The sequence below is a fragment of the Geospiza fortis genome, unplaced genomic scaffold (genome assembly GCF_000277835.1).
Source record: "Geospiza fortis unplaced genomic scaffold, GeoFor_1.0 scaffold333, whole genome shotgun sequence".
Lineage (NCBI taxonomy): Eukaryota > Metazoa > Chordata > Aves > Passeriformes > Thraupidae > Geospiza > Geospiza fortis.
Genome location: NW_005054347.1, coordinates 4,851,581 through 4,872,352, shown reverse-complemented (window position 1 = coordinate 4,872,352; position 20,772 = coordinate 4,851,581). Strand labels below are relative to the sequence as shown.

Here is a 20,772-nt window from a genome sequence, read left to right as displayed (position 1 = left end):
TTTGCTCGCTGCGAGCCCGCGTGGGACTGCTGCGAGGAGAGGGGGAAGCGGGACGCCCGCTCCTCCTGCCCTGCGGGCAGCCCTGAGGGTGGCATCGCTGTCTCCTTCCTTTGTGCCCCTCCATCACTGAGCAGCCCCTCTGTCTTCCCCGCAGCAAGGAGAGCTCAACTCCTTCCTCTGGACCATTCGCCGTGACCCCCCCGCTTATCTCTTCGGCACCATCCACGTGCCCTACACGCGAGTTTGGGACTTCATCCCTGACAACTCCAAGGCCGCCTTCCACGCCAGCTCCAGCGTCTACTTCGAGCTGGACCTCACGGACCCGTACACCATCTCGGGGCTGGCCAGCTGCCAGATGCTGCCCCACGGGGAGAACCTGCAGGACGTGCTGCCCCGGGAGCTGTACCGCCGCCTCAAACGCCACCTGGACTACATCAAGCTGATGCTGCCCCACTGGATGACCCCGGACCAGCGGGGCAAAGGGCTCTATGCCGACTACCTCTTCAACGCCATCGCCGGGAACTGGGAGCGCAAGAGGCCCGTCTGGGTGATGCTCATGGTGAACTCCTTGACGGAGACGGACATCCGCTCCAGAGGGGTGCCGGTGCTCGATCTCTACCTCGCCCAGGAGGCCGAGAGGATGAAGAAGAAGACGGGTGCGGTGGAGCGGGTAGAGGAGCAGTGTCACCCGCTGAATGGGCTCAACTTCTCCCAGGTAAGGAGGCTTCTGGGCCTCGTGTCTTATCCCAGGATATGGGGGGTATTCTCCTTGCGCTTCCATCAGCTGATGGGGGTGAACCCCAAGCCTGCTGCAGCAGGGTGGTCACTCGTGGGCCTCAGCAGTTTTTGTGCTGGGCTGCCTGTTCTCCATAATGCCAATCCGTGCTGCCCGCAGAAACTCGCGTGATGTGCGTGGCGAGTGCTGCGTGTGTATCACGTGTATAATTTATTTGAGAGGCAAATGTCCAGGGTGTGAATGTGCGTGTCTGCTTGCCTGCCACTTGTGAGGTAAACGTACATGCTTCCCATCCTGTCCCGGAGCTGGGTAAAAAGTGATTTTTTTGTTTGTTTGTTTGTTTTGAAGTAAAGCAGCTCTGTGGTACTTGTCAGGAAGAGGATGAAGCATGAACAATGAAAATAGAAATTTCCACATTGTTCAGATTGATTTAAGTACATGCAAACTGTCAGTCGTCTTTTTAGTGGTCACTCCGGGTCAAAACAAAGTGGCTTGTGTTGCCCTTGTACTGGGGGAAATTGAGTGTGCAATATGCATGGGTTTATTTCATTTTAGAGCAGGTAAATTTCAGCAAACAGAAAAGGATGTAGGTTAAGAAACAAAAGTTATTGGTGTAACTGGACTCCAGAATTCTTTCAATGGATTTAGCTTTAAACAGCCAAATACTAAGCCATGAGATCCATTTCATTTCAGTGGATTAATGAGGAACACAGTAACAGCTATTAACTTTGCTTTGTGGAACTGTTTATGTGAAATGAGATTTACTAGAAATTGAGGAAATTAACGTGTGTGGAAGAAAACAAATAATCCAGGGGAGATTTAAGATGGTGTCAGTTACTGCTATGGTATTTCATTTTTAACCTGCTTTTCGTCATTAGTTTTGGATCGGTCTATTTCCAGCCTTATCTTACTGTCCTACTTTGACAAAAAAAATTCTTGGTGATGTGGGGGAATAAGGATTAAAGGACTAATCTTTGGTGTGATTAAAATGTCCTTAGAGTGCCTTCACCCCCTGCTCTCCTGAAGTCCAGTAGGAGCTATTTGAAGGGGGAAAAGTCTGGCTTTCACTAACATTTGGTTCATCCATATTTCAACTGGGAGTCTTAACTCTGCATACAGCCTTCAGAGCCGATTTGTTCCATACACTTTTGAATGTATTTTCTTGTTTATCAACAAAAATAATTAAAAGAAAGCCCCTCAGGACCTTTGCATTATTAAACACACAGCCAAATCAAGGAATTCGTTTTACACTATTCTGTCTGAAAGGTTTAAGTGCCTGTCCTCTCTGTTGAGCCCCTTCTTTAAGGTGAGATAAAAATAATGAACCATTCCAGTCATCCTATAGTGTTTGGTTGTATTAGGTCAAAAATGGCATTAGAATCAAGCACATGAAAGCACCTGGTTAAAAATGTACCACTTGGAAGCTTTTTAAGTGTGAATCATACAACATTTTTTCTTTTCAGAGAGAGTGAGCAACAGAGAAAGGAAAAGGGATAGAGTACAAAACTCACTGCTGCCCTTAACCATAATTGTTTCTCTGTCCAACTTTTAAATAGAAACAAAAATTTCCCATTCATTTTGCTCCAAAAATAATCTAAAAAAGAACAGTAAAGGTATTACTGCTATTGGCAAGCAAAGGACAGTCATTTATGCAAAACATTTGTGCTGATTAAAAGAATACATTCCATTTTAATTGTTAGAGAGAATTGACAAAGTTGCTGAAATAGATCAGTGTTCAGGAGGAATTTTCCTAGATTGAAGCTTTTTCTGGGAACAAGGCCACCAGAACAACAGGAGACAAAATTAAACAAAACAAACCAGATATTTATTTTCTTGCTTCCTCTAGATTTCCATGCATCCTGACACCTGGCTAGTTGTTTAACAATAGTAATTTGTAATGTTATCACACCGTCTGGCAGTCCTACTGCTTGGTGTATTACTGTGCTAATTTAGTGGAGTGGATTAGTATTGCAAGGTTTCACCTCCCAATTCCAGGTCTTGGAGCCTTCCTTAAGCAACACATAATTAAAACCCACTAAAATGGAAATCAGAAATTGAGCAGCTTTTGTCTCGCAGGGTGTTTGCACAGTTTGATGAGAACATCTGTGATAAATTATAGTCTCAAATCTGCTAAGGGCATCAGCGGTTTTTTACCTGTTTTCAGCATTACTATTACAGGAGCACTGCACATTATTTCTGCATTCAGAATTCAGGTTTTAGGACTGTGCCTTGCTGAATCATGTCAATGCTTTTGTGTCCCACATCCCCAAAGTCCAGTATTTTTGCCCTAAGCAAATTTAAAAAAAAGACAAAAAAAGCTTTTTTCCCCTACTTCTTCTCCTCAAAGGCAGCTTTGTGCTACTGCAAATATTTAATCTCACTACATGCACCAAATCTGTTAATCTGATACCGTGAGGAGGAGGAAACCTAGGAGTGGTCCCGGTGTGGTACTTGGTTTTGATCTGCTCTGAAAGAAAGTGGATACACTTGCATTTTTGACCAGAAACGATCTTTGAAACGTTCTGTGCGTGGCTTTGAAATGTTGATTGTCTTAGCCGGATAAAAAGATTAAGGTGGCTCATATAATTAGCTGCTTCCTGGAGAGCCAGCTCCTGCAGGTAGGGCAGGGAGCATTGTTTTCTATTGTAAACCCTTAAACTTTGTAGTTTAATGCTCTGCTCCCCCCGAAACCCTTGCACAGTGTTTCCTGCTGCTTTTCCACATCACTCCCATCCTCCTGCCTCCTGCTTGGATCCTGGGGGGAAGTGTTATCCCACCTCCTGGGACTCTGGCAGCTGCTGGTCACTCAAAGTCTGGGCCCTGGGTATGGTAGAGCTGGTGTCAAGCTGTCTGAATCCCAGCAGAAGGCAGTGTTGGGAGCCTGGATGCAGGGAGATGCCTTGGTAACAGGCTTGGGTCAGGTTGAAATTTTACTGCTCCTTGGTATTTGAAATGTCAGGGTTTTCATGAAAGGTGGGACAGAAAGAGCTGAGGCAAGTGAAGAAGAGGAAGCAGACAAGTCTGTCTGACAGCACTGATGTTTATATAGGGAGTGGCCAGAAAAGGGCAAAATCAAGTTGGCCAGGGCTGAGAACTGGTGAGGGGCAGATGACATTCCAGGCCTTCTTGTGGAATCCTGGCAGAGGCACTGCAGCCACTAATGGCTGTGAGGGCTCATCCCTGTGTTTTCTGAGGGCCAGCTGGGATTAGGGCTAAGCTCTCTCTCCTCTTTGGGACCCTCATGTGGGCATATGATGGGAAGCTTTCCCCAGTATGTTGTTGGAGTAAGGAGAATTGTGATGGTGGCTCCTGCAGCTGCTCAGGTCTGGTGCATCCTCCCTGATGGCCCAGGGCTGTCATGGGACCCCCATCACCCTGGAGTGATTGCAGCGTGTCCCCACTGAAGGTCTGTACAGTCAGCAAGGGGAAGGTCTTACTGCTCTATCCAAACTGCTGTTCCCTGGGGAGGTGGGTGGCATCTCTTGCTTGTGTTTGATCCTGTTTCTCAGCAGGATCCACAGTCCCAGACAGTGTACATAGCCCTTCCTCCACATTAGAACTAAAATCCCTTTCCCATCCCATCCCAAGCTTGCTCTCCTCAGGGACAGTCTGCATTCAGCTCATAGCTGATGCCCTGAATCCCAAGGTTTGTAGGAGAAATTTTGTATCAGGGTCCAGCTTCCTGCCAGCCTGGTGGTGGGGAAGCTGTCAGGCTGGTGAGGAGCTGCCAGCACCCCCTTCTCTCCCCTTAGCTGTTTGGGAAGCCCTGACTCTGGTCTCCTCTGGCTGGTATCATTTCCAACTGCAGGGGGAGATGTTAAATATCAAACCAGTGTTGATTGGATCAGAGACGGCCTCAAAGAAAGAAACCTCAGACTGTGCCAGATTAAACTTCACACTTCACCATTCTCTCCCTTTCATTTCTTTGCCGGCTCATTCTCTGCACAAATAAACCTCATCTCCCTGCTTTCTACCAATGAGACAGCATTCATGGGGCAGGAATGACTTTGTTAACAAAATCAGTCTTCATTTCCCAGGTCCTGCTGTTCCATCAAACCCTGGGACATGGCAGCTTTGATTACTCTGGTGATAGGATTAGAGGGGGGAACAAGTGCTGGTTAATAAAAGGCCGATGGGTGGTCCATCATGTTTGGTCACTGACAGCTCTGCAGCCTCGAAGCTGGAGCTTCAGTGGCAAAACAGTAATAGTCACACTAATATATAGGCAGGGCCACATCCTGGACTCTCTGTTCAATCTGCCCTGTCCCCTTGAAAAACTAAACATTTCTGTGATCACAAAGCTGGGATTTGCCAAGCTGACAGGACCAGTGTAACTGACTTCAAGAGAAATGTACTTATTTGTCCTAGTGAAACATCTGGGCTCAATGTTTTCTGAACTGAATTAAAGGACTCAGTTTCAGAGCTAGCTGACTTTTGATAGTCTGTGTAGTTTATATGAGGGAGTATTACTGATTTTTAAAAAGTCTTTGAAATAAAAGTGGTTTCTGCCTAGTAGAAATGGCATCTTCTTGCTTTTATAGAATTTCAGGCTTTGTGAAGAGATCAGGAGTCATCAAAAACAGCATTACCTGTTTTGATTGCTGAATGTTTTGAAAGAAATGTTGTTAAAGGGTTTGAATTCACATAGCTATACATAATGCACATGGTTTTCATCTTGCTGGCTTTTGTTAAACTATCATTCCCTTCACCCCCTTATGCCCCAGGGTAAAAAAATTCCCCCAGCAAAATTCACCTCGGGGTAGAAATTCATATAGCAAAAATAGAAATCCTTTCTTTTAATTCCTTTTAAGTACTAGTGGGAGCTGCTTTATGTCTTCACCAGGGGAGCTGTTGAAGATGAAACTATGCAAGTATTAAAACAACAGTAGTGGCAGTAACACCTGAAAGGATCAGCAGCTGATGTTTATAGCCATACCCACATGTGGATGTTGCTCTGTGCAGCCAGTGACTGTGTGCTCCTGCCCCACAGCCCCTTGGAAGGCTCACCCAGGCAATTGATGCCTATTAAGAAAGCAGCCAGTCACTAATGATGGCTCGAGGGGCAGCTGGCAATTCATCTGTTTTATTTATTGTGTATATAACTGCCAGAAGTGTTTGTGCAACAGGTCGGGTATGAGCCCTTCCTTTCCCTCTGATCCTTCACACCCTCCTTGGTAACATCCAAGCCCAAGGCAGGTGTACCTGCCTCCCATGAGCAGGTCTGGAGGATTATGCTGGTTGATTTGTTTGCAAAATTATGGGTGCTGCCTGTAACTGGTACCAGGTAGGAATTACATCTTTGTAAGATGGTTCTTGAAAGGGAGAAATCCCCAGAAAACAGTATGACAGACACTCAAGGGAGTCCCTACTGTACCTGGGGCAGCTTAACTTTACCAGTGTATAGAAGTCAAATAGCAGAATTGGGCCATTTATTCCTGTGTGTTTGCCACCTCAGAGCTGCTAACCCAGTAAATACTGGGTTAGCCCCTGTTTAGTAAATGGTATTTTCGCAGTGATGGTTTTCAGTCTGTTTGTTATTTGCTGTCACTTTGCGATGCTGTTGCAGCAGCAGTCATGATCCTCCTCCAGGCCCCGCGTGCTTTGCTTATAAACAGAATGAACCATTGACCTTAAAATCCTCCACTTGAAGTATAGTGCAGCCTACAGTTCTCAGAAAGTCTTTAACAGCCTCCCCTCAGCTCCCTAGTGAGTAGCAATCCACGTTATAAAGGCAGCCCACATCATTCAGGCGAGTCAGAGGTTCCTGGACTGCAAAGGCCTGAAATGATCTTACACAAGGGCACTCACTCACCTTGCACTCCTGCAGAGAGGAGTTCAGTGGCAGGGCTCCTGGCAAAGCATATTTAGGGACTTCAGAGGGACATACTGTAAAATAACAGGTTTCCCCTGTGATATGCTTTACACTGCAAACCCTTATTATTTTCACTATCGTTAGGAGTTGATGGGACAGGTAAAAGGGAGAAGAAATCACAGTGTTGCTGCTTAAACCATGGGAACTTTGTGTGATTTCTTTCATCTTTTGGTCTTATTACAGAGGTTCCCTGCCTGCTTGGATGAATGACTGTAAGCTGGCATCCTCAGAGGACAGTGTTTAAGTTATAGCACAAAAATGGAGATTTTCAGCAATGACTGGTATTTTAGAAACTTCATTGGTTTTAACTTTCAAGGGTCAGTGTTAGAAGAGCCCCATTTTGCAAGGAAACATATCTGGCTTGTGTTCTCACACTTTCCCAAGTCCCTCTTCCAAGCAGACAACCAATACAATGCTCAATGCCACTATACTTAAAATCTGCAGAAAGCAGTATGGGTTGATGACAAAATTTCAGTATCTTTGTGAAGCTCTCAAATTATTTCTTAAGTTGCAATTACTAAGAGATTTTTTTCTGAACATTGCAACAATTTTTGAACTTAATACTCCTTCTGTAACCCCAAAAGCATTATAGTTTCCATCTCGCTTGAGACACCAGAAATTAAACTGGTGCCTGCAGAGCTTAAAACTGTACATATCAGTGTTTGAACTTAATACCTCAGTTCTTGGGCTGGAATTGGAGCAAGACTATGCTCTGTGCAGAGTGGGAACAGACATGCAACTAAACTGTGAGACTGGTTGTATCCATCACAACAGCTACTAGTCATGGTGTCTCAACACCTCCATGAATTTGCTTTTTCTGGTGCTCAATGGAACAATACAGCTATTTTGTGTAATTGTTACTGTTTATTGGATCTAATTGTCATTTAAAGGCACAGAGAATGAAAAGTGACTTGGTTAATACCTGTCAGAAGCTCAAGCAGGAATTCACACTCATGTCTGCTGCTTTTATCACTAGTTATTCCAACACCAGTCATTCACATTTGGATTTCCAATATTTTAGAGCTTCTAAAATGCAAGTAATTTCAGGACTTCTAGCACAATATAAATGAAAGCTGGTAAAAACTTTAAATTAAAACCATGTGCTCAGCATTTTGAAATGGATGTTGTATGACTTGAGGAGGCTCATTAGAAAAAGTATTTTTAGTTTGAATGAGATCAAAGACCCAAGATTTTCCACTGTGAGGGTCATTTAGCATAGTCCTGGACACCCCATTTCTCATCATACATGGACTCCCGTAGGCCAGTTATGCCTGAAGAAATCATCGTCCCTGAAATATTGTAATTAGATTTATTATCAGTGGACCACTGCTGATCACCTCTGTTCAGGCACTGCAACAATGCTGAGGGGTTGAAGAGTCTTGCAGATGTCAAAAGTGAGTTTTACTCCTGACTTCCTCAAAATCAGGATTGCAGCCCATGCCAGTGGGTAGCAGTGTTAGAAGTGACAGGCTGAATCCTGTGTGTTGTATCCATTCCAGAGTCCCTTGAAGCCAGGGAAAAAAAAAACACTGAACCATCCCCAGAAACTCCTAGTAGCATACAGAGAAAGGATTGTAAAAAAAAAAGAAAAAGAAATTAATCTGATTTCTTCTTTTCCTAGGCTCAGTTAGTGTGGAAGTTATGAAGCCTTCCACATGGATGCCAGTCCAGAGGTTCTTCATGCTTGGAAATGCCTGCAAAATGAGAGTTAGCTAAGATGGGGCAAAAAGCTAGGAATTCAGTCATAGGCAGTTAACTGTTAGCTGTATCAACATAATTAAGGAAATAGCAACAAATGCTTTATGTTTCCCCCAGATTTAATTAAAATTACTTGCTGCTGCTACCCTAACTCTTCCATTGGGGCATTTGTTGGGAGACACAGATATCTCCAACATATAAAACAGAGAAGAAGCTGCCTTCATAGAGCAAAGCAATATTCATCAGACTTCCTTAGTGAGCCAAGGAATGAGAAAAAGGAAACAAATCTCACAGTTATTTTCTAACCTCTTTCCATTTTAATAAAAGTCAAGTTATGAGGAACACAGGAAAAGTATTGCTTTCAAGTAGGCGGTTCTGTGTCTTGAAAGTATCCCCTCAATATTTCAGAGACTGTACTAAATCCAAGGTCTCCATTAGGCTCCCTCACTTTTGTTAACAATCACAATGAAGACTGATTATTCTCTGTACGCTTTCTGCCACTGCACAAATTTAGCTCTCCTTTGATTTCTTGCAGCCTTTTCCTATTACAGGTGACAGCATAATAGTGATGGAGAATATTTATTTAAATGCGAGACCAAATGCTTACAGTGCAGGAGTTTGCAGAGTCAGCAGAGAGGGAGAGGGCAAAAGCGTGATTTGAGAAACATGCCCAAATTTTTGAAGGTCTTTGTATTCCTGGCATGTGGTTGATTTACAGTTTTAGAAATGATTACTGAGATAAATGTTATGCCAGAAGGAAGTGTGATGTGACATCCCAATGTGTCTTGTTGATTCTTAAACACAGGTAAAATCATCACAGCACTATTAATTATGAAAATGCTAAGCCCTACATCATGAGAGGAACTGCTCCTGACATACTGGGAGTCAAGTGGGATGCTGACTTGTAGTTTGCTTTCAAGCTGAGGTAATTCTTTATTTTTGGGATATCACAGAGGCAGGAGAGGTACAAGTGTGCAAAAAGGGCCTAAAAATGTTGTTTTCGTAAGAGTTAATGATACAAAAGGGCTTTCTTTGTCATAATGAATTTCTTGATTAAGACAGGAAAAAGCTAGAAAGAACCTTCTCAATAAAGTTTATTGTCTGCCTGTTGGAGCAGATAACTCACTAACACCCAGAAGTGAGCAAAGTCAAATTTTCTAATACAAAGTTATGGCCAAATCAATTCTTTTATGGCTTAGCCTTCAAACAACTGGGATGCAGTTCAGCTCCTTCAGCATTTCTCCTTTCCAGTACCAGAATACCAACGAGAAGATACCTCCTGAGTCCATGAGACCAGGTTATACCATCCTGAAATAATCCAGGTGTTTGGTGGCAAGATGGCGTTGAGAAGCTCAAGGCAACAGGCATGAAACACTGTCCAGCTTTATGGATCTGCCTGTCTGCAGACTGGCATTGGCCAGCTTTTTGCCCAGCTAATTGTGTGAGGACAGAGAGGATTTTCTTTATTAACTTGAGTGGCTTGGCTGTGAAGTAAGACATACTGTACAGTGTATAACTCAAGCTCGCTTTCAAAGGAATTTTTGTTGAAGCTGGGTATCCAGAGAGATCTGAGCCTTTAACATGTAGTCATCTGAAACATGCTCTAGGAACTTTGTAATTTAAGGTCAGCATTTGCACTGGTTCATGTTCCAGTAATGGAATAGTGCTTACTTTAAAAACATACTCAATTTATATCTAAATGTACAAAGATGGGCCTTCTTCTTAAAAATTAAACTGACTGCTCTGAGCACTTGCTGTGTGTTAACTGTGGCTGGATAAGCTTGGAATGGATGTACCCTGTAGGGACTACAGCATATTATGGCCCTGAAGTGGAAAGCAAGCGTTATTGATGCACTTGTACATTCTCAAAGTTGGAAGTATTAGTTGTTGGGAATCACTTGTAGTAGTACCCTTTTGTATTTTAGGAAGTACAAAGAGCTAAAATCTCCCAAAAGGTGTTGTATTTTGGCATATTTTGGATGGGTTTTGTGATTACTGACAAAGAGATCCCAGTGGAAGATATTCCTAAGAATGCAAAACACAATCACTAAACCCACACAAGATCCCTTATCACACTCTCTCTAAAGCAGATGCAGATCCATTTGAATTACACTGGAAAGATTTATCTCTTATTAATGGTGCGCTCTTCATTTTTTAAAATTGAGTTGTTGTGCAACACATCAAATAACAATGTCATAACACATCATAAATCAGTTTGTTCAGTGAAGGATTCCACATGAGTTAATCTAACATCCTGGACACAGTTCATGAGCAGTTAATTTTAGCAGTTCTCTTTGATACATATCAGTTAAGGCAAAGCAACTCCAGCCATTATGGAGTACAGTCAAAACTGGTTAACGGCAAAGCAAGTACAGACAAAGATTGTTCACAGATAAAGCCTTTGGCAGATCATTCAAGGGATCTTTGCTTTATATATAGAACAATTGTAGCTGTAATACCAGCAGTGCAGACACTCTGGGACAAAGAGAAAATACACACGCACACACACACACCAAACCACAGAAGAAAACCACACACACCACTTGGTACTTGAGTCTAACAAGAAAGTCAAGCTAAAGTTCACCAACCCTGACGTAGCTACCAAAGAGCTCCATGGCAGGCAATGAGATGGGAAGAACCACCCCCAAAAAAGCATTCGGGAATTATTCCCATTGTCAGTGTGGGAGAAACTGAGAATGTTTGATTTGAAACACAAAGTCGTCCGGCGGCCTGCCAAATGCCATTTATCTCAAGGTCACGCAACGTAAATAACCCAAGGGTTAGCTCCAAAGCAGGAGGTAGCTGAACAAGAGTAGGGGAAGGGATTCCTCTCTCTTCCCTGTGGATGTTTGGCATGCTACTGACAATGTTTTGAGGCCTGGCACTCCTGATGAGTCTGGTATATTAAGAGCAAAAGCAAAGAATAATAGCTGAATGTAGCATTATGGAAGGGACCATGGTTTGAGACCAAGCCACTAAGCTGTGGCACATTTTCTGCAAGAATTAATCAGGGACACTAATTAGAAAGGAAAACTTCAGCAGTAAAAAAAATTCTTTTGGATGCTTAAGTCTGAAAAGATTAATCCCTGTTACACAGTAGGGACAACCAATGTTTATTTACTATTCAGCTGAGTGGTTGCATGAATTTTTCTGTTCTTCTAAAACACGAAGTATCACAACCTTCTTAGACTTTTTAAGAGAACAACAAGTTTAGCAACTGTAACATCAATAATCCATCATTATTAGTCAGGGATGGAAGAGGTATGTTTTCCCAAGAGTGCTTAGACCTGAGGGTAGAGCTTGGAATATTACTGTGGGAGAATCCCAAAAGACTTGGCACCCGTTCCCCTGTTTTCTGAGGCAAAGCTCAGTGTAGTTCCCACTAAAACAAATCAAACAAGTTGGCAATCCTTGTACTGGGAACCCAAAACTGTATCTCTTGAAACCAGGCAAGGTGTCTTTCCTGCTGGTTTATGCAGAAAGGAGTTTCATTAGATAAATAATTTATTAAGAGAATGAGGGAGAAAAGATGTTAGTCAATATTCTTCTAATTTATTTGTGATTTTGATGGGCTTAAAAACCAGACTGAGTAGAGTTACTTGTGATTTCATGTTGAGTTTTTGATGCCATGAAAAAAAGTGAACTAAACTCACTAAGTCAGAAGGAAAACTAAAAGTGTTTCGATTCAGTCAGCACCACTTGAGGTCACTCTGTGGTCCTGTACATCTGTGTGGCCTGAGCACCATTCCTTCCAAAAAGAAGGGAAGCAAGCTGGACATGTGGATAAAGAACCCTGAGTCTTTGTATATACAACACAGTATTATACCTGTCGGCCTTACATACTATGTTGGGAACTGAGGCATCACTTCAGAGGCTGAAATAACCCAATTATATTACTGCATCTGGGGCTAAGACAATGATTTTTCCATCAATAAATTTCTCTTACACCTTTCAACTTATTTAGTACTCTTAGAAAAGGAAATATTTGTATGCATAGGGCTAGAGTTGATGAGATGGTGATGTGAAGGGGACATCTAGAGAAATCCAGGCTGACTGTGAACTTCAGAACCTACAGCTCTTTGGGCAAGGGACTATGGGACACATCTTCATCCCTGGTGAATAGAGTGGCTCCACCCCTCTTTGCTATTTTAGTCCCTAAAGGAATTGATTTTCTCAAATGCAAATGGTCTTGAAAAATGGCAGAGAGCATAGACTTGCATCATTAGCAATGAACCAAGGGCCTGTGTGTTGCAACTACCTTTGTTGAGGGATTGTTGTGTTGAAAATCCACTGATTTTGGCACAAGCTGGAGAACTCAGCAGTGCTTTAAAAGACTTTGCATGTCCTGCCATCATTCAACAGGCAGACCCTCTAGCTAGACATCATAGCAGGGCAGCCAGTTGGCTTCTCCCAACCTCCTTAGGTTTCCAGATGTCATAACAAAATGAGAGAGAGAGACTTAGCCATCTTCCATGTGTTTACGCTGGAGCTGCTAGGCAGAAACCAAGCCACAACACTGCACAGCTTTTCAAAAAGGACTTAATAGGCCTCTCTGTAAACAGATCTAAATATTTGCTCCAGTGACATTTATCGCATCACACGTCTGGCGCGAGTGTTTCGTCCTTGTTTTGCTTGCATGTTTGGATTCTCTTATAAACATTAATGAAGTGCCTGAATACAAATGAATAATCCTCCCCCTTTCTTCCCGCCCTGGAGGGGAGGGGAATGGGAGGGCATGAAGCAATAATAGTTCAACCTTCAACCCGTAATTGCTCGGTACATTTTGATGACAGTTTTCTTTCTCACATGCTTTAAAAGAGTTTATTCGGCATGTACATCTATGCAGAAGGCATTGCACCTTTCTTCAAAGGCAGCTGCAGCCAGAGTTGGAGTGGGGGGCACTTAGCAGGCAGCACTGTGTCATTTGATGTTTGAGCAGTCATAGCAAGTTGACTTGCTGCTGGGTTCCCAGCAGGTTGCCAGAATTCTGCCCTATCTACAAGGCTTTTAACAGAGGATATATTTAATATATACTTTTCTAGGCGTCTGCTGTTGAGCTGGACAGAATAATGGGCCTGAAGCACCTCAAATCTAATTCCATTAGACAGTTCACCTACCTTTTGCTGGAGAACTGGGGTCATTCCATAAGTATTTTCCAATTACCTACAGCTTTACTGACAAAAGAGACAGTGTGTTTCCAAGTAGTCCCTTCTGATCTTTCAATGCCTTTATGGAGGCCCTAGAAAGTGGTTGTCTTGGTTGTCTTTGTGCCTGGTTTTGAACTGAAACTTTCCATAGGTGGTTTCTGTGGACACAACCTTTAGAAGATAATTCTGTTGTCTAGGGTATGAGAATATAAACCAAATGTATTAGAAGACTGTTTCCTGATCCTGAGAGGGGTGAAGTTGTGAAACAGATCAAGGCATCATCCCTGAACCTGTTCCAGACTGAGAAAACATTGAGTATCTCATTCCTGTGTGGGAGCAGTTATATTACTGCTCCATTCTCTCTGTGCAGTTCAAAATGTCACAATGTCTTCCATGCACAATAAATTACCATCATCTCCTGCCAGGTGGGACAGTGCTTTGTTCAAGACTTTACTAAGCATCTTTAGTTTCTGCAGCTGGACTTGTAGGAGCAGTGGTTTGGCTTGCTTGGAAGCCAGTAATAAAAGAAATTTTCTTTTAGTCATGAGGGGCTCTTCAGAAATTCCCTGAACTCATGCAACTAAGCTCTCAACTCTTTGTTAAGAGCAAAACTGCTGCATTTAAGCTGTGGGACATAAAAGAAGTAATCAATACTCGGAAAGTTCATTCTTCAAACAGTCTTTAAGAAAAAAATCATCCCGTACATGACATCTACAGGTCTGTTGTGTGCAGTACTACTAAGTGTAAAGGATTTATGTCCCAATAGTCAGGCTTTGGGAGGTCAAAACTAATACCCAAGAGGAAAAAAAATGCATGTGTTTCCTTCATCTGAGTGATTAGGTATAAAATGGGTTAAAAATTAATACTGTCTTGGGTTCAGCTTGTATATGAAAACATTCAGTCTGCACATACTTGAGTACTATTCGAAAGTGCCTGTCAACTCCATTAATTATCAAATTGCTTATTCAGTCTATGCGTTCCTTGCATAAATCCATATCAGCTTTGCCTCTTGTAACAGTGTTTGTTTATATGAGCTGGAACACTCAATCCTGAGCAGACTGAAATGCCTCTCGAAAGAATTTCTTGGTGTGCACCTACAGGGGCCCAGGCTAATTGCTATTCAGAGGATGCTTTTTTTGGTGAGGAGTTGGGAGTCACAAAATTGGCTGGAAAGGTGTCCTTTTGTTACTTCTGTCCATATTGATAATTCAGATAGAAGAGACTAAAATCATTAAAGTTCTCAGCAGCTGTGAAGTGTACACCAGAAAAAACAAAAAACTTGGAGAAAGGGATAGAAAAAAGAATTTGCTGATATTTTTGTTATCCTCTTTCTAATGTGCCAATACTAGTGGAGGCTTTTTTTGAAATGAACTTATAGTCCAGGGTATTCTTTTGTCCCTGTCGCTCAAGCATTCTGCCTTTTGCTCATTTGCTGGAACACAAACATGGAAGTGTATTTGGAACTAGCTGGAGTCTTAAAAAAACAAAATTAAGGCAAGCTGCCAGATCAAAATCTAATACACAACATATGTTTACAGGGTTATAGTCTCTTGCCATGCTGGCTTTAACAGCACTCCAGTGTGAAGTAGAGTTAATGCCTTCCAAGATCTTTTATCATCGATTGTGTTTATCAAAACAGTAAAAAAACTGGTTTTATTTCATCAAATGCACCTTTCCTCTTGTCTGAAGCCCTTTGAATTCCCCACCACATTTGGGATCAATGGAAGAGTATGTCCTTGGTTGTCTTTGTCCAGTTCTCCTCCTCTTCCCAAGAGCTTATATTCCTCAGGGGTGACCAGGGTCATCCAGCAGTTTGGCAGGCAGCCCTGAATAGGACCCCTGGTTTGAGAGAAGACAGTAATGTTGACCGCTATGTGCCTTGTGCATTTCATGTGTAACTCATGACACTTTCTGAGGGGTCTGTGAAGACCAAAGGGTTGTCCAAGTCTAAAACAGACGATTGAAGTGAATGAGGCGTTTTAAGCTGACTTGGACTACCTCAGCTTGTCCAAATGTAAGAGGTGCCATTGTGTTTGCTCAAAATTTAGTCCTTTCTTGGGAGCCTTCTGCACTCAGCAGAGGCTGGCATTTGGTGTGGCCAGTGAGCCCCACTGAGGCTCTGTGGTTCCTTTTGAGCTGTCCCTTACACACTGCTGGTGTCTCTCATCCCATGGTGCCTCCAGCCATCCACAGCACAACAGGACCATTGCTACTGGAATCTGCTGCAGTGGAGAGCAGCCAGCTCAAGGCAAGGACTTGAGTGGCAGTTCAACACGTAGGAGTGCAGCGCAAGGGACAACACTGCAGGGCAGAGGGAATGGAAAACAGGGACCATTGTGCCAGACTCCTGTCACCTCCTGTGGCTGCTCTGCCCGGTGTGCAGTACACACTGTACAGCAACTTCAGCAGCAGCTGGATGCAGCCTGGAGTATGCAGGGTCTAGGGAGAGTAAACTTGAAGTGTCTGAAAATTTTGTGGGATGAGACAAAGCCTTGGTGGGTATATGAGGCTCTGAAATAGCAGCACCCTTCACTATTTCTTCTGCTCATTCTCCATATGTGAGATACACCTGTCCATGATCCATGAAGCATCCTAGGCCAGCTGGACTCCATGAGCTCTACATGCACTGTTCCAAGCTTATCAGGAGAGCTCTGTTAGGGGGAGGCAGGAGTTTTCTGGGCTCTCAAGAGACAGTCCTGACGTGGCCTTTTGTGTTCAGTTCTCTGTGTGCAAGATGGGCAAGATATTAGAGCTATTTATTTTTGGAAAATGACGGGGTTTTTTTTAAACAGAAACAGTGCTCATGTATTTTTTTTTTTTTTTTGTATTTGAGGAAAGAAACGTTCCTTGAAATGTCTCAATTTCAAATTTAAAGGGAAGTTAGAAAAAACATGAGTCTCATCAGTAAAAGAACAATCTGGTGGGTGACCCAATTGGAAATTTTTGTGCTATTAGTGCGTAACAACACATTAAAGATAGAAAAGGCTGAATTTTTAACTTTTTATTGAGATATTATTGTTTTTCCCCACTGAACTGTAGATAGCAACAGAAATGTAAATCTTGTAGCAGCTTTGGATAAACTTGCCAAGGGAGAAGAAAGTCCTCCTGTGCCTCCTTGGTGGGAGCTCTCTAACATAGCTCCAGGATGCCTGACTGAAAGGTTATTTGAAATAGGGTGACTTTACCTCTGTTGAATATAGGAAATTCTTTAGAGATGTCAGGACAGTAATAGTGTTTACAGCTTACTTAATGTGTAATTACACCTGATTTGTAGCAGGTCAGGTCTCTGCTCACATTAGTAGTGTCATGCTGTGCATGGTCATTGGGGAGGCAGGATATGGCAGTTTCACCTTAACATTTCATCAAGGAAATCTCTCTTGGATTGTCTTAGCTTGGAGTTCATTTCAGAAAAAAAAAATCACATACATGGAAGGCCACATAAGCACTGGGTTTGCATCTCTTGCAGCTCCAGGACTTCATTCTTTGTAGCTCAGATCTCACCAGACAACCAACTTACCCTTTCACTTGAGGAGAAAGTTAGAAGAGGTGGTGATGGTTTGGACGTTGAGGCTTCATCTTTTTCTTTTCTCCTAAGAAATGTCCTCTTTCTATCACTAAGGAGATGAGCTGCCTAGTTCATCTTTTGAGTCAAAAGTTTAACCTCCCGCTTGCAATTCTTGTTTGGCTGTGCTGTTTGGTTTTAAACAATTTCTGTATCCGTTCCCATTCTGTTATGCCTATTTCTGTTTGCCTGGTCAGTGCAGAGTAATGTTTAAGAGATTCAGTCAGTGAAATCCATGTTGGCTAATTCCTTGGACACAGTGACTATCAGGACAATGACCTCTCCCTGACAAAGGCACTGTTTCCTCTATTTCAGCAGTATTCTATGTCCTGACCACTTGCTCTGTGCAGAGAGAATTTGCTGTGTGCTTTGCTGCTGCCTGAATGCAGATGTAGGTTTTGGATTATGAGATTTCAAGTTCTGAGAATCAGCATGGGTTTTAATGCTCTTGATGACACAGCCAAATAGTGTTGTTATGATAAAATTCAAAATTCATCTCTGAAGCACCTCTTTCTAGCGTTGCCTCATGCATTCTCAACTAGCAACGTATTCCTTTGTCTAAGTGACTTCCACTGTTGGAACTTTTTCCTAATATATTTAAGGTTTTCCTTTACTGCTTCCAGATGTAGACCCTTGTTTTACCATTCTTCAACTCTGTAAATATATTTTCTCTGGTTCTAGTACTGCGCAGTTATTTGATAGACAAGATCATGCTCTCTCTTTTTGGAGTCATTTATTAAAGAAAGTTTTTACAACTGCAGACAAAAAACAGGCTTCTGCAGAGAATGAATTTCAGGTTTTGTCTCGTTGGTTAACCAGGATTCACACCCCTTCTGGGACAGTTCCTAGAGACACCACGTGGCTGTCAGGAGCTCTACAGAGCGCATCGTGCTCATGTCAAATTAATTTATTCTAAGCCTCAACATCCAGAGTTATTTGAGAAAGAGTTAAGAGTGATGCTGCCAACCTTCTAATTAAAAGCTAGAAATATTTTCAAGTTCTCCTCTGATGGAAACAATTAAGGAAATCTGTTCTAAAGTGGAATTACCCCCCAAACCCAACAGCTTGTTGTCTGCCTGAGTATAATTAAAAGTATTGAAGGAAATTTTCTATTCCAAGATGAAAGGAATTGTTGGTTAGTTCCTAGATTCCCATACTCCAGTTTATACTCCCATTCTGTAAGAACTACAGCAGGCAGCTCAGGCTACATGGATGCAGTTTGTTGCTGGGATTCTTAGCTTCTCAGTCAGAACCACACTAGTCAGTTCAGAAAAGTAACAAAGCAAACCCCATTCCTTCAAACACACCAGTCCAGAATGAGTTAGATGATAAGCTTTGTGCAAGAGAAAGACAGACTGACTTTTTTAGGTTTCAGGTCATCCATTAATGTAGACATTTAAACAAGTTGAATCCTGGTGAGATTGCTCACCAGGCAGTAAGTCTTTCCAATGGTAAGTGAGCAAGACCTAGAATTCACTGTCTCTCAGAATTAGCAAAGTGTGCAGCCTTTTTGTGTTTGATGCAAACTCTGTGAAAATGATATTTTAAAGAACAGAAGCCTTTAGAGGAATAAAGTTTATATATAAACTAAGCAGTTTTACTGGGTGTAATTGCTCTAGACCCAGTTGAATAGAGGTCTTGTGATTACATTAATCTTACGTGTTTGGATCCAATTATTCAAGATTATACTTACCATAATCTAATCGCAATTTCATGTATATACATATAAATAAAAATCACAGGTAGGTGGAAATAGTGTTACCTCTCCTTTTCTCAGTGAAAACCGAATCATGCAAAATGATGGAAACCATCTTTCCATAGCAAAAGAGAATAGTGTCCTACATATGCTTTGCACAAGGCTTTGCCTGAAATTAGAAGGTCCAAAGAGTCCCTCAGATTCAGTGGTTAGTTCCTACTTGGGGCAGGAGTAAGGAGGTAAAACAGTAGCAAGAAGAATAGAGTTATGGAAAGTATGACTTTTAATGATGAATCCCTGTCTTCATGAAAGCAGAAACATGAAAACAATAAAAACTGTTTGTCTGCTTTGCTGGTTTTTAAAATATCCTGTTTGAGTAGGAGAGTCTCATTACTGAAAACAACAACTCCAAGTTAGTTGTAGGACTTTATAAGGATTTTTTTTCCCTTAATCAGAACCTAGAACCACTTAGATAGGGTTAGAGTTAGATGTGTGCCATTACCATCTTGAGCTGAGATTTTTTTCTAGGGGTACTTCCACACATTTTCTGTAGATGCCCAAGCAGTCTCCTTGCACTGGGCTGCGTATGCAGCTATTACTTCTTTCTATTCTATGGAAAGCATACACTAGGGTAGCATTCAGGTCTTCCAAGCATTAAGGCTTAAAAAAAGTCACCATGTTTACTTCAGCTTTCCCTTTCTAAATTGCTTTGACAGCCCTGTGCTTTTTTAACTCGTTTTGGGGAATATCCAGTCTGCTATTGGAATTATTTGAATTGTACAGAAAGAAAGGAGGGCCTGTTTCCCTCCGAATTCCATATATTGTGTCGCTGGAGCTTTTCATGTTCCATAAACAATGCTCTCTTTTTCTAACCTTCTCCCCCTCCCGCCCATAGCCTGACTTTCTATAATTTTCTTGACATGGACAACTCAGCATTTTTGTGAAAAGCTATGACTGATTTTCTGCAGCTTTACAAACAGGAGCTTGCTGGTGATTTCAAGAGGATCAGGTAGTGTGATGCAAGTGAGACTGGGTCGGGTCTCTGGGACTTCAAACGTGTCTCAGCAGTGCATCTAGTTGTGAGTGACTGTTTTCCCTTAAAGCATTCATGATCTCCAATTGGCAAGTCTCCTCTCATAACTAAGGAGACATTTGGAAAAAAGTTGGTATTTTTAAATATCTTCTTAATCCCTGTAGAACTCTAGCCACATACAAGCAAGTGGCTTCATTTTTCCACATACTACTCTTTCTTTAGTTAATAATTCAGTTATTATGTGAGTGAAATCTCAGGACGTACTCCGAGTTGCTGGCACTCTGCCGTTTAAGTTCATTTCAAGCTTCCTATAAGTCTTTTAATACTTGAATGGTGTTTCATGCTCTGTCTTTGACGACTCATGAAGCTGGATCCCAGGAGAAAAATCGCAGCCTAGATAAGCAGCCATGGTAGATACTGCAAAAGCAGTAGTGCTTGTGTAGCACTTCAGTGGATTGATGCCTCAGTATATTTTTATTTCTTTCTTTACCAGGAAGATGGATAATTTCCAATCTTAACAACCACGCATGGGAAGGATGAATAAGCAGTATTTGGGAATGGAGTCTGATTGGTTACACCCTTGTCTGGCTATGCTTGCTGGTGCATTTTGCATAGCATTTCTGGAATACTTTTCTGTTGAAGTGAAAGGGTTGTTGCAGCATTTGATTTCAGCCTTGGAATGGCTTTAAAAGAAGTGCCAAGCCCCTGTAGTCTGGAAGCAGCAACACTGACCGTGTGCCATGTCACGGAGAGGGAAAATGACTCCCTTCCAATGTTTGCACTGAACATGAGTGTCACCAGAAAGCTCTAGGTTGCTCTTAAACTCCCTTGCAGCCTGACGGCTTTGTGGTGGACTTGAGAGGTCTTGGGTTAATGTCATCTAATGCATCCTAATGGGCAGCCTAATTGTAACTGCCATTCCAGCTGTCCCTTGTGGGTTTAACTCATGTAAATGAAAACCACAGCTTTCCAATTTACTCTTCGGCATGAAATATTATATTCTCCTTAAGTAATGTGTTTTAATTGCA

At 42.3% G+C, this 20,772-nt stretch overlaps 1 protein-coding gene across 1 annotated transcript in view; it reads left to right on the top strand.

Moving 5' to 3' along the window:
- Positions 1 to 96: 96 nt before the first annotated feature.
- The window catches only part of TRABD2B (TraB domain containing 2B), a 266,134-nt gene continuing 245,458 nt past the window's right edge, over positions 97 to 20,772 (top strand). Inside the window, exon 1 of the mRNA XM_005423185.3 lies at positions 97 to 715. Within this exon, the coding sequence (XP_005423242.2) occupies positions 356 to 715 (360 nt within the window). The 5' untranslated portion in view covers positions 97 to 355. The remainder of the gene's footprint in view (positions 716 to 20,772) is intronic.